Here is a 13,979-nt window from a genome sequence, read left to right as displayed (position 1 = left end):
TCGGGACATGAGCGGCGAGTGATGAATAAATGCGTGTTGCTGTGGTTTGCTCTCTGCAGACTCTGAGATCAGCGCCTTTCTGGCTGGAACGGCGCGGGGCGCGCAGGCAGAGGGCTGGATGGAGAACTGCAGGAGGCACTACTGCGGAGCCGTGAGCACCAAACCCAGCGCCATCACCGGGGACGGTGCGTCCCGGCGCACTTTATTACCACTCAATAATGATAATAACACCAATTATTATAAGTACCGTTATTTAGAGTTACTGTTGTCGTTGTTATGGCTCTTATAGTAATAATGCTAATAGCTTATTACTCTTAGGCAGTACTTTTTATTACTGCTGTTTGTTGTCTTCGTGATAGATGTGGTTTTTACCTCTCAGTACCTCTCTGACTCATCCATGTGGTCTGTCTGAGTGCAATTTAGTTGAATTTAGGGAGCCTGTTCACAAAGCAGCTTCTAGCAGATTGCTGGAGTTGCTCTCAGCTGCTTTCCTCTAATGTGAAACGCTGTCAGGAGCTCTACCAGCTTTTGAACTCTTGTAGCCGCCACATTTTTCAGTGGCTTTGCAGGTGTCCTTATGTCAGTGTGTATTGTCTTGTATGTTAATCCTTCTGTAAAGCATTTGTTCGCCTGCGATTGTAATGGAGAGCTGGAATCTAAGTATGTACACACTTAGTGCCAGCAGTGTCCCATTCGAGCGATTCAAACCTCCGGTCCTTGGGGGTCCCTTAAGCGCCACGCCAATGCCGTGTCGCTTTCACGCGGTATTTTAGGAGGGCAGACGTCAGCATGTCAGCGTAATTGACCGCATGCCTCTTATTCACACCACGGTCCCGGGGTGTGTTGACATTTCAAAGTCCATTAAACGTGAAGCAGATTCATGGCTAATGTACTTTTTGTGTCTGTACTCTACATGAATAAATGGACAATCAATTTTTTAGCAGATGAAATAATAGCCCCCTGTCAAGTGTTGTGCCGGTCTCTGTGATGGAGTGCCATGGTCTTTTATCTTTCCCCTCCACGGGCATCGACACCGCGCGAGGGTCCCAGGTTTGCGAGGTAGAGGTGCCGCAATGAAGTGTTTCAGATAAAGTTCAAGGAGACGTCATTTGCTTTATCGCCATTATGACAACCCCGCATTCAGAAAAGATATGTCATTTTCCTCGTATCTCACGGCGGATCTTAAAGAAGGGAAGTAGAATCTCCATTTATTAACAGGTTCAATAGTCTCACAGCATACCACGTTCCCATCAGGGGTGCACGTACTGTGTGTAACTGAAGGTTTTGTGTTGAGGATAGATTGGTTTCTGGTAAAACTCTGCGCCTCTACCATGAATCACACAGTTCCACCTTCTACAGTGATTCATTTGCCGAGCACACCCCCAGATTCAGCTTTTGTGAATAGAAGGGTTGGGAATGAGTTTTGCATGCAGGATATGAATAGGATTTATTCAATGCCACCGCATTTCTTTATTTGTAAAGAAGAGTGCATTTTAAAACGAAGGCATTCGATGGCACCGCAATTATGAAACCCGGGAATGTGACGATCTCTTTCTGCGGGCATGAAAGGCCAAACAAAGTGGCTGATTGCCTTCGCGTTTCCCCGGGCCTGACGAGTGCCGGCGTGGCTGTGTTAAGCGCAGCCGGGTGTGTCACTGGAAGGAGCCGCTTTTTCGGAGGCTCTGGTGCTGATGAAGTGCATGCCCCGCTCCTCTTCCCCTGCAGTGCTCGCCGATCTGCTGGAGCACGCAGTCACACACCTGGCCGCCAACCCGCCCGACTGCTTCTTCCTGCACGTGGAGTACAAAGGTGAGTGTAAAGGTGGAGATCCAGCAACAGAAACGCAGAAGTGTGAGTGTGCGTGTGTGTGTGTGTGTGTGTGTGTGTGTGTGGTGGGGGAGGACTTTTGAGATGAGCATATTCTAATCCAACACAGTCAGTTTCACCTTACACAACACACAGACATGAGCAGAATCAGCACAGCAAGACAATCATCCTCTTACCCAACACAGAGATGAACGTAACCTTACCTAGCACAGAGAGCTCTTCATATTCTAAACCAACACACAGGGATGTGTTGGTTCTAAATCAAAACAGAGATGACCTTAACCTATCCCAAAAAGCAGATATATTATAGGCAAAAATAAGAGAAACCAATGAAAAAAAAAATGTAAGTTGCTGCATCCACTGTATAGCTTTGAAATGTAATAGCAGTAAAAAAGCATAGATTTATTCACCTTGAAAATCTATCTGCAGTATCAGCAGAGCTCATATTCTGCAAACAGAATTATTTAGAAAATAGATAACACAGACTCCATGGGGTTTTAATTTATTGAGGATGGCTGTTCTGGAAGAAAAAAAAAACGTATTGCATTGATCATGCATTTTAATCATGTTCTGTTTGAGATTATCCCTATGGAGTCATGTGTTTTATCAAATTAATTATTTCAAGAGTGAGTGAGTGAGTGAGTGAGTGTGTGTGTGTGAGTGTGTGTGTGAGTGTGTGTGTGTGTGTGTGTGTGTGTGTGTGTGTGTGTGTGTGTGTGTGTGTGTGTATGGGGTGGGGGGGGGGGGGGCTATTGGTAGCAGCAGCAGTGTAGAGTGGGCAATTCATAATTAACTGCTTCAGTGCTCAGACTGAAGATGTATCAGGCCCTTTTGCTGGCTGCTTCCCCCTCTCAGCTTATAACTCAGTAGGTTTCACATCTTTTTTTTCCCTTCCAGTCGACATTTCAGAAGCCTTTGGATGAATATGTCACGTATTTGGGAAGCCTTTGGATCAGTGTGCCCCATATTCGGGAAGCCTTTGGGATGAACATACCCTCTTCTTAGGAACCCCTTTCATGAGAAAAACACATAAGCAAGGGCAGGCAGGGTTCATAGGCTGCGACCCCTTCAGTGAATCCCACTATTCATCTCTAGGGCTTCTTAGTTGGTCTGCTCAGGCAGAAAGAAGATTTTACTGCTGCTTCCAGAAAGCCTTACTCAGAGGCTTGTTTACAGTCTAGTAAAACAGCCTTTTCAGGAAGCCTCTCAGTACAGTACTTAATCTCAGATTCATCTCTCAGGTTGCTTTGCTCCCTTGAAGCTTAAAGAAAATTCAGTACATTGGTGTTCTTTCATCATTGCTGGTCTCATAATGGCATCAACATATATTTAAGTGTGGGTCCCCAGAGACCTCTCAGCAAGAGGACTTCGATCATTAATTCATGGGAACGGGCCTGAAATGGCCATCTCGTTCTATGCTTTTTCCATTTATTATTCAGTGAAAAACACTGAATGCTGCATTAGAAAGATAGTTTTTATTATACGTCTTTGTCCTTTTTTTCCCTATAGTTTGGAACAAACAATAAAAGCTACAATAGGCAGAAAATGTGAGTATATTGTAACGTAAATTGCTGTACTCTTTCATGAAATTTTGTCTTTGGGTCTGAAATATTGTCAGCCAGTGCAACTAGCTCAAACTCTTAGACTTTCCGTTTTGTAGTAACATATGGGCATAGTAACATATATGCATAAAACGTCACTGTATCTAGCTGCAGAATCAGCCATTACTGTTGTTTTAAACATGAAGGATGTGAATGGTGTGGAAAAGATTTTGCCGTTTTATCCAATAATTGTGCAAATGTGCAGAACGCTTGACTATATTTTACTCCTTTAACAATCTGGTTCATAGGCATCATTTTACGGCAGGCTCTGCACAGATCCAATAGTCTGTTGTGTATGGGTGCATCAGATCAATAATTGGTTAGTACTATCAGCCCATCCAGATGATATAATGATTGGTGGATTTGCACAGCACCGGCTAAGACATGACAACATCACAACGGTACACACAGTCAACACTGCCGTGGAGTGCACAGTATCTGGCGAGCATGCAATTATGCTGAGCGCACAGGAAAATGATAATCATTGTTTACTATGTTTATAATCATTTTCATGTAGTGTCATATAAAATGAGTCATTATCTTGAAAAGTCTACAATCAATAGCACGCAAGTCGTATTTGTATGCACTGGTTAATCAGTTTTTATTCACTCTCCACCCGTTTAAGACCAGAGGTTGACATTAATGGTAATACCATGGTGATGTCTTTTTATGCATCCCTTTAATGACAGGCCAGTCAGGAACAGGGGTGTGTTTGTCGGTAATAGCATCTTCAAAATCAAATATTACAGCTGCGGGAAAACCTGGTGTTCACATGACGAAAAACCTGTGTGTCTGTCAGGTTTTCATCACAACTTGTTTGCATGCAGCTCACCTCCCGGTGTCCCGCGAGCACGTTTTCACTGGGGCTGTGCAGTGATGTCTGGGCCACGGGAGTGAGCCGGCCCTTTCACTGCATCTCTTAGATGTCTTTAGCTCTGACACGCAAATCAATAATAGATATGTACTGAATGTGCTCTTTCTCATCTCGCACTTCCCAGACCAAACAGCAGAGTGGCAGCGCCAGATGAGAGTATCAAAGAGACGCTGTAATGTCCAACAGGGCTGCTCAGACCGAGGAGATGGATTATGTGAAAAAAAGCAATGGAAAACTCTCCCTCTTTCTCTCTCACTCACTTGCTCCCTCTCCCATCTTTGTACCTCTCCCACTCTCTTTCTCTCCCTCTCTCTAGCTCACTGACTCTCTCTCCCATCTTTATATTTGTCTCCCTCCTTTCCCCTCACTTTTTTCCTCTCACGCTTTTTCCTCTGAAAAATATGCTCTTTTTTTACCAAATGTTAAATAAAGAGCTTTTTTAAAGTCGGTCCCTTTCACCCGCTCGCTGGCTGTCTATCTCTGCCATCTTCCTCTCCCTCCTGTCTTTTTCTCTTGTGCACGCCCGACCCCTATCTCAGCCATCTTTTTATCTCTCCCGGCTCCTTCCCTCTCTGCCTTTTAGCTGCTCTTTCCACTAAATGATCCATCATGGGAGAAGCTGTCATAGCACCAGTGCAGTTCACTTCACTTTGGCCGCTCATGTCATCACTCGCGATTGACATTAACAATGGGCTCAGCGATTTGCTCGAGACGGGGCCCGCTGTTGCGTGGCATGGAGCTGTTTGTTGAGGTTTAACACTTTCGATGCACTTCAGAGGCTCCTCCGAGCTGTTCTCATGGGCTTGCCCGTCAGCCGGCAATAATGGCCGAACAGAGACAGGCATCCATCTCCATTAACCAGTAATTGCAATCATGCCGACGTTTCAGATGGTAATAAGCAAGCAAGAGTAACCTTCTCTGTAAGGGGAATCAAATGAGCAGAATGGGTCTACTTCACGCACTCTTCAAGGACATTTACTTGTTTAGCGTTTGCCTTTATAATACTGTACAAATTGCTGGTGTAATACTTTTTTTTTCAATTGCGTTGCATTATATTGGGTAATACATTAGAGCGCTGTGAACGGTGCCAGGAAACTAGAGCTTTGCAGTGCTGGGCTCTGCTCACGGAAATCAAATTGTTATTGATGACTGGTAAACGCGCCACAAATCCCAGCTAATTTTCCTCCCACTGCATCTACCTCTTACAGCAGCAGACAGCAGCGTTAGGACACATCAGCTGTCCCCCGTGGAGCAGCTGGGGATACAGGTGTCTGTCAGGTACTGTGTGTCTTCTCGCGTCTGTCCTTTGTGAAGGCGGCTCGCTCCCATTGACAAAGCGCTGAACTAAGCCTGTGTCACTTTCCCCCACGCCGCTCCGCCGTAATTAGCCGATAGTGAAAATTACAAGTAAATTAATTGAAATTAGGGCCACTGTTACAGCAAGATCTACAATCTCACATCTTTTAGAGGAACCCAAACACAAGAGCTAAACTCACTGTGAACTCAATTAAAGTATTGTCTTAAGGCGATGTGAGAGCGGGCTTATCTTATGCATGTTAACGGCAGGCATATTGGGGCTAATAATAACTTCTTGTTAGCTGCTCATTCTTAGCTTGCTGAGCAGAATGAGGCTTTGGTCTCTTCCCTTTTCTTGCATTGTGTTCCTCAGACATGCCTGTAATAAACTGCAGCACGGGATCAGCGAGGTTTTGTCGGGATAAGCCGGGATTTGATTCTCGCCTCCGTGTATCTGCAGGTACGGGAAGCACCTGAAGCTGCTGAAACCGGATGCGGAGCAGGACTTAAGCCTGCTGATGAAACACTGCAAGGACTTCCTCTCTCAGCAGCAGGCCAAAATCACATCGCAGCTCTGTATCCTTATCGTGCGTGTCTGATAGTCCCTGCAGTCGCGGATGTGCTTCGCGCGGTAGCGCCGGTCCCAGTTAAGTACAGTGATAAAGGATACTCCAGCCGTATGCATCACAGTTAGGCTAGAATCTCTCCCTCAGTGACAGCAGTAGAGATACTGTTGTGCAGCTGCATCTGCAGAATAGTGTAGTGGAGCAACACTTTGGTGCTGAGCAATCTTAAGGACACACTCTCGTGGGCGCAAAAACCTGCGGCCTTGTTGAAAGCTATTGCTCTCTCTCTCTCTCTCTCTCTCTCTCTCTCTCTCTCTCTCTCTCTCTCTCTCTCTCTCTCTCTCTCTCTCTGTCTCTGTCTCTTCCCTTCTCTCTCCCTCTCTCTGTCTCTCTCTCTCCCTCTCTCTTTCTTTCTGTCTCTCTCTCCCTCTCTCTCTCTCTCTCACTCAGCGATTTGTGTAAAAGTGTTAGCAGTCATACAACAGCGTGCCCAAGCCACCTCCTTGATGTGCACGTCTGTCGACGTCGCCCCAGGGCAGACCCTCATTGTTACAGACGGTTGATGGGGCTAACCTTTGCAGGCGTAGGGAGGGACCCGCGCTCGAGCGGGCGAGACGGGGGCCGACTTGCCCCAGGTGCATGCTGCTCCTTCACTCCACCTCCCCCCAGACAGTCTGCAGGGAGCCTTCCCGGGCCACGACTGGTTCGCCTCCACTGTGTTCCTCCTGGTGTCGGGGGACGGCGAGCGGGCGCTGGCGCTCCTCCTCCGGCTCTCCCGCCTGCTTGTCTCGGCCTTCCTGTGGCTGCCCAGGCTGCATCGCTCGGTGAGTCTGGAGGCCGAGAGCGTGCTGGCGAATACCTAATTCTGTTCATGTGCTCCCGCTGGCAGACAGAGCCCAGCTGTGTGTTCCTTCCCACTCTTTCTTTCCCCCTTTCTCACTCTCCCTCTCTCTTTCCTTCTTTCTCTCCCTGTCTCTCTCCCTTTCTCTTCTCTCCCTGTCTCTCTCTCTGTCTCTCTCTCTCTCTCTCTTTCTTCAGTCATCAGCTGTGGGAGCAACCAAGAGCCAGGAGATAAAATGAATGCAAAGAAGATGACACTTTGTGCTACAGATGTCTCTTTACCAGTTGGACTGTGATTAAGCTCAGACTAACTACTCTATTCCCATAACCAACATGGTGTGCGTTTCGTATTTTCATCCTAATGCTGGGTGCAAAACAACTGCCATATAACAAATACAGTCATTTAAATGTGTAAATTATATTACCATTTACATCTCAATTTTTCTGGGCCTGTGTGTGGAAATATTCTTAAAATCTCATTTTCTTAATGGAAATGTTGAATGTTATGGGATTACAGTGGCGTAGTCATTATCTTTGTCCTCATAAAACTTGGAAATGGCAGTCTCTTCCCTCCAGATGATTGCAAATACCCTGCAGTTAATGGAGTTTCAACTGTATGACTGGGTCCTGGAGATGGTTATGCAGCCACAGAAGAGTTTGTATAGCTGATTGCAATTCCATCTCTCTATGCTTCCCAAGCGGGCGATGCATGCAAATCAGACGTACGTACCCAGGTATATCATAAGCATGTGGCGGTTACAATGTGGGTGAATTTTTAAACAGACGCGGATCCCCTGCAAATTTGACATGACACATGTTGTCAGTAGGAAGGAGAACAAGGCAGAATAATTTCCATGGGAGACCCGTGTTTATTCAGTGTACGCAGCAGTCGGCTTTGTGTGCCTGTTTCCATGTGATTACACCGTTGAGTCACATTGCTCCAGGCAAATTAAGGAGTTCTGGACTGCAGTCTCGCTGAGACATACTTTTTTCTTCCTGGATCCTGCTGTTAATGTCGGCCGGCGCCGCTGTTAGACGTTTCTGACGCCACGTCCGTCCTCAGGTGCACCTTCCCTCGGAGATGGCGCAGTCTGGGATCCACCCTGTCTACTCCTGCACGGCACACTACGTGGACATGCTGCTGAAGGCTGAGGTCCCCCTCGTTTCCTCCGCCTTCAGGATGTCCGGATTCACCCCCTCCCAGGTGTCAGCACAAACACTCCCTGATCCTACCGCTTCCACCCACCCCAGCCACACCAATGCACTCCTTCAGGCCTGTACACAAATGTATGGGGTGTGCAGTGCAATGCTCTTGCTGAATGTATCAAAAAAAAAAAATACAAGGTTCTTACTCTTTAAAGTAATGGAAATTTTGCAAGTCTCTTATAAAGAATGTAAGCTGTGCCAACCTCATTTTCCTTGACAAATGTTGGCTTCCGGATATCGATCCCCATGATTTTCTAGATAAAGTTGTGTATGTTTGTTGGGAAGGACCTTCTTTGTTTTGATTGTATTTCTAGAACATTCTGGTTTTCTTTAAAATTGAGTAAATATTAAGGCTAGGACACACCTTGAGCCCATGCATTTACAATTTATATTTTTAGTGAAAATAAGTGAGCACGATTTGATATTTTCTCCATCCCCCAACAAAGTTTTCCACAGAATAATATTCCCCCCAAGTACTATATGTACCATAGAGGTATTTGATATATGTACAGGTATGAGGTGTGTCTGTATTTGGCTTATAGTTGGGTTGTTCTTTCTTTGGGAGAATCTGTACCATCATTACCAGATGTCCTTGACCTGATTTTATTTTCTTGACACATGATATCCCTGGGACAAATTATTCATAGAGGTACATTTTCTGGTACTGTGGCACTGTGACACTTGTGTAAAATAGGTTTGCTCGAAGCCATATAACTATATTAATCTTTAAACCTCGTGCCAAATTTGAAAGGAGACGGAAATCTCAGTATCATAGTTGACTGTTGTTTTCCAACACATATCTCAGAACCCTGAAATGATCTAGTTTTTATGTTTAATCCACCTTCTTCATTGTCAGTCAAAGTTCAGTGTCAGTTCATGAATAATATCCTTTGTTGAATACCCTCCTGAATTAACATTGCGTTTTTCAATTGTGCTAATATATATCCAGTGTGGCTTTTGAAACGTATATTGCTCAATGTGATCTATATTTTCTGTGAATAGTATGTCACTGTAATTCAGTTTAAAGTGCTTTCAGCTCCAGAACACAAGAATCACCAAACATATTGAAACCAAGGGACCGGAGTGAAAAAAGAAAGATGTTCCTCTGAGTGTCGAAATTGAGTGTCACCTCCATCAGAACAGGCAGGGGTTTCTGTGCACCTGAGTGCCTCGTAGAAATTCCAGCCTTGGCAGATCCTTCGAAGTTGCCCTGAGAAGCATTGTGGGTAAATTGTGTTGTGGTGGCAGAGACAGAGGGGTGTGATGAAACAGGCACGGCTGCCCCCACATTCTCCCTGTCTGGATGAATAGGATCAGTTGACAGGTACTTCAGTCTCTGCAAAGTAATTGAAAAGTCCCCAAAAAAGGAAAGGAATTTATATTACCCTCCTACCTTCTGAGACGCTGTCATAAGAAAATGCTGTAAGGTCATCTGGAGCTCTGATAAAAGAAGAAAGATATCATATCAGTGGCTTTCTTACAAGCTCAAACATGGTTTGCGATTGTATTCCTTTGTACGAGATGAGAAAAGTTTGTAATCTATTATAAATCAAAAAATGGAATTTCTGTGTGGTTCGGTGCCCTCGGTGGTGAAGCTTGACAGTTAATTATAGGATTAATGCCCAGCTGATTTATACAGACTGTACCCCGGTGGACGAATCAAAGAATCCCGCCGGCCTGTTCTCTACATGCCGCACATTGCGGCTGTGCTGCAGTTAGTGTATTTTTCACCTTTAATCTCCATTTGCTTTGAAAATGCATGCTAATTAAATGGTGCGGTGGAGTGATGTGCAATCTATTATCTGAGAAAAAGCTACGGACCTAACCTCCCCCTGTATTTGTGATACAGTGCAGTGTTTCCATGGTACTCGTAGTTAAAAATGGCCTGGCTCCTGTGAATATCCTGCGGACTGTTCTCCTGTCCCACTCGTTCTGAGTTTATATGATTTTATATACTGTTTATGCCACCAGGGAGATGAAACTGAGATCTGTATTCAGGGGAAGCGGCACTAAAGTTCACTTGGATGTTCCCCTGAGATGCTGTTTCATGCGATTTCCATTGAGTGCGGTGTGGCGCCCCCTTGGGGCAGACTGGTAGGAGGCAGCTGTAACAAACTCAGTTTCATTCTCAGATCTGTCAGCAGTGGCTGGGGCAGTGTTTCTGGAACTACCTGGACTGGCCTGAGATCTGTCTCTACGTCTGCACTTGCGTCATCATGGGGCCCGACTACCAGGTGTACGTGTGCATAGCGTTGCTCAAACACCTGCAGACAGACATCCTACAGCACACGCAGACCCAGGACCTCCAGGTCTTCCTCAAGGTGAGTGACCCACGTCAAGATGACCTGTGGTTTACGGCACACACACCCAGCCTTGAAGTCCAGGTTTGAGAAGTCCTTTGCTGTGCTGTCAGCCCTAGGGTGTTATGCTGGATGCAGTCTCACCCAAACTCGGTATCAGTCTATATATAGACATTTTTTGTATTAGGAAGGAAATATCTGCCAGTGCAGCAGGAGAGGACAATAAAATGAAATCATTTCCTTATCCTCTGCTCACTTTGAAAGCTGGAAACATCTCTTTGGAAATGTGTCTCTTTGAACGCTGTTTGCTCTCTGCTGTCTCCCTAGATCACTACAATAATGAAACCGTTTTCAGCAGAGCGCCTGGTAAAATTGTAGGATCTCGCGTTGACTGTATTTCGTCTCAATTAAAAATTGAAATGGAAATTACTTGTTACAGTTGTTCTCCGTGTCGTTCTGAAGTTACATGCTGCGGAAGGCACAAAGTGAGTGTATTGCGGATGACTCAGATCTAGCTGAAAACAAACCAAAATAAAGCTTTTCTTTGTTCCTCAAAATTCAAAAGAAATTGACTGTCACTATACCTCCATAGGTCTTCACTTAGATTGACTTGGTGTGTTCAAAGGACTGTTAGAAGTCTCTCTCTCTGAACAGACTTTTTTCTCTCTTCCTGGTGACAGTTAGGAGCGAGACTGTGAGATGCTATTGTATTTTCTGTAAACATTCCAGTTTATTTGAATATAAATTTTATGGGGTGTGCGATTCAGTTCAGCAGTTGGAGTAATAGGATTGTAGGCATTAGACATTTTTTACATAACTTTATGAACTCAGTGGAATGGACTATTTAAATAAGGATTTCTTTAAAGGCTTAAGGGTTTAGAAGCAATCAAATGCAAAAGAAAGCAAATATCTCTAAAGCAGACATGGCTGTGTTTACAGTTAAGACATTCTGTGACAAACTAAATGTGTGTTTTTCGCTCTTCTTTTGAACATTTTATTTGTTCAGCCAACAGGTGGTTTACAACATGACCATTTTATATATATGACACAAAAATTGTTTGCCGTTGTTTGTTTTTCCTTTATGTTTCATATAATTATATTCCGTACTTTCACATCTCTAGGTGACTGAATCAATGTCCACATTGAAAGCTTCATTTCGTTTTATATTCGGCTGTTCTGCCATTTAAAACTCACAGCTTTCATGATTTATCTGTGTCGGTAACAGTTTTACGATGTCTCTTTTCCATTTTTATTTTCAGCATAAACACGAGACTCCCCCATTAAATGCACATAACAGCCAGAGTAATTAAACAGCTTTAAATTAAGCTGCCGACTGCACAGATTAGTCCATAAATCGATTTCCTTTTTGTCTCCCGCACACACAGCTCAGGCTGCGCCTGGCTGCGGTCGTTAAAGATGTCACCTCACATGAAATCGGCCAATCCTTGCGGAGCTTCTGGACAGTTAGCGGCGCTCCATCAGATGGGTTTATTTATTAGATTATCCCGCGGCTCCCGGCCCAGGGTTCCTCCCGGCATTATCCGGCACGTTCCAACTGCTGTTGCTCGGCGTCGCCTTGTGTGACCTGCTCGTTCAGACCCTGACAGCTTTCAGGACAGAGAGGCAGCTCTATAGAGCTCAGCACTCCCACGAGTTGTCTCTGACTGCGTGAGCTGGGTATTCCATTAGGTAGCAGTAGGTAGACAAATTGCTTCAAAAGATACAGTTCAGGTAGCAGCAAAACTTCCAGTAAGGACACTTTCTCCCCAACATTACTTTTTTCTCGTCTTGCCAGCAAACAGCTGAGTTTCCCTCAGAATCGCCTACTGGGAATTTCGACCAAAGTGTTGCATTTGTATGTCTGTGAGTGTGTGTGCATCTAGGTGTGTGCGTGTGTGCGTGTATATGTGCGTCCGTGTCTGTGTGTATATGTGTGTATCTCTACATGTACATATGTGACTGTGTGTCTACATGTATGTGTGCGTGTGTGTTTGCACGTGTGTGTGTGTATATGTGCAGATATGTGTGTGTGTGAGTGTATGTGTGTGTATATACAGTATGAGTGAGCATGTGTTTGTGTGTGTGTGTGTGTGTGTGTGTGTGTATGTGTGTGTGCGTGCGTGTGTGTTCATGACAGAGAGAGAGAGAATGTTGGTTTTACAGGCCTCGTTGTCTTCCTCCTCTTGCACTATTTGAAAAGCTCACATTTTCATGCTGTTTCGTCTCTTGCTTCCCCGCAGGAGGAGCCGGTGCGGGGCTTCCGAGTGAGTGATTACCTGCAGTATATGGAGGATTTGGAGCACAGATACAGAGCACGGGTGCTCTCAGACATGAGGAAGATCGCTCAGAAAATCACATAGGAGAGCCGCTCTGCTAATAACATCACTGTCTGTGTATGCTCGCTCAAGCACACATTCCAGCACAGCAAAATGTAGCCTGGACCTTTTCCAGCAGACACCTGGACTGCAATGGGCATGTGCTGTTCTGGATCAGTGTGTATGTTGATATTCCTCACGGGAGCGATGAGACTGGGATTTCATAGAGGACTGGGTCAACAAGACAGATGTTGTTTGTAAATATTTGGACTTTGTGATCCTTATATTGTGATATGAAGATTTCCATATTCAAGAATAAATATTTTTGTGGAAAAAAGTGACCTAGCCTTTTATAACTATATTTACATTTACATTTACATGTATTCATTTGGCAGATGCTTTTATCCAAAGCCACTTACCAGTGAGGTAGAGTATAACACAAGTAAAAAGCCATATAAGGATGCTGTCGCAGCATACCTATTCGATGTTCATAAAATCTATAACACAGCTTGAACCAAGAATTTCCTTTGAGGAGTGGAAGTGTTAAATCAGACCCCTATCCACAGACAGACAGACACATCCATATGTGGATGTGTCTGTCTGTCTGTGGAAGTGTTAAATCAGACCCCTATCCACAGACAGACAGACACATCCACATATGGATGCAGAAATGTGCACACAGCTACACACACAAACAAAGCTATTTTAATTTCATAACAACTGCTTCTATATAAATATAAATTACTAGTACATATTTATATAGAAGCAGTTTTTATGAGTCTCAGTGTGTGTTTTTGGCTATTTATGATAGGCACGAATACTGTGAATGAAAGCCTGCCTCTGAAATAATTCTCTTCAGTTCAGCAATCCCACCAGAAGGAAAAGAACCGGAGCTATTCAGCGTGACAGAGACTGCCGCAATCAGAGGTTGTCTCAATAGTTATGGGAAACATCCATTTTCAGACAGCATTTGATGTTAACCAAGTAAAATATATGGATGTCTCCTAAGAATTTAAGAGTAAGTTGTCACTCATACCCACCTGTCAAACTGAGCAGTGCAACAAAGATTTTAAGTAGAAGTATATATTTATATGTATTACATGCATATTTCTGTCATTACCTGGCACAGGCACTTACACTAACAGGAATGAATT

At 44.5% G+C, this 13,979-nt stretch overlaps 1 protein-coding gene across 1 annotated transcript in view; it reads left to right on the top strand.

Annotated features, from left to right (window-relative positions):
- tbc1d32 (TBC1 domain family, member 32) overlaps positions 1–13,054 on the top strand; it is a 38,782-nt gene extending 25,728 nt beyond the window's left edge. Inside the window, exons 27-34 of the mRNA XM_036549178.1 lie at positions 60–185; positions 1,726–1,809; positions 5,511–5,580; positions 6,059–6,174; positions 6,834–6,988; positions 8,068–8,208; positions 10,343–10,531; positions 12,751–13,054. Coding sequence (XP_036405071.1) covers positions 60–185; positions 1,726–1,809; positions 5,511–5,580; positions 6,059–6,174; positions 6,834–6,988; positions 8,068–8,208; positions 10,343–10,531; positions 12,751–12,870 — 1,001 coding nt within the window. The 3' untranslated portion in view covers positions 12,871–13,054. The remainder of the gene's footprint in view (positions 1–59; positions 186–1,725; positions 1,810–5,510; positions 5,581–6,058; positions 6,175–6,833; positions 6,989–8,067; positions 8,209–10,342; positions 10,532–12,750) is intronic.
- Positions 13,055–13,979: the final 925 nt, after the last annotated feature.

The sequence above is a fragment of the Megalops cyprinoides genome, chromosome 17 (assembly GCF_013368585.1).
Source record: "Megalops cyprinoides isolate fMegCyp1 chromosome 17, fMegCyp1.pri, whole genome shotgun sequence".
NCBI lineage: Eukaryota > Metazoa > Chordata > Actinopteri > Elopiformes > Megalopidae > Megalops > Megalops cyprinoides.
Note: the sequence above shows the minus strand (reverse complement) of the source record. Positions and strands in the feature narration are given on the sequence as shown.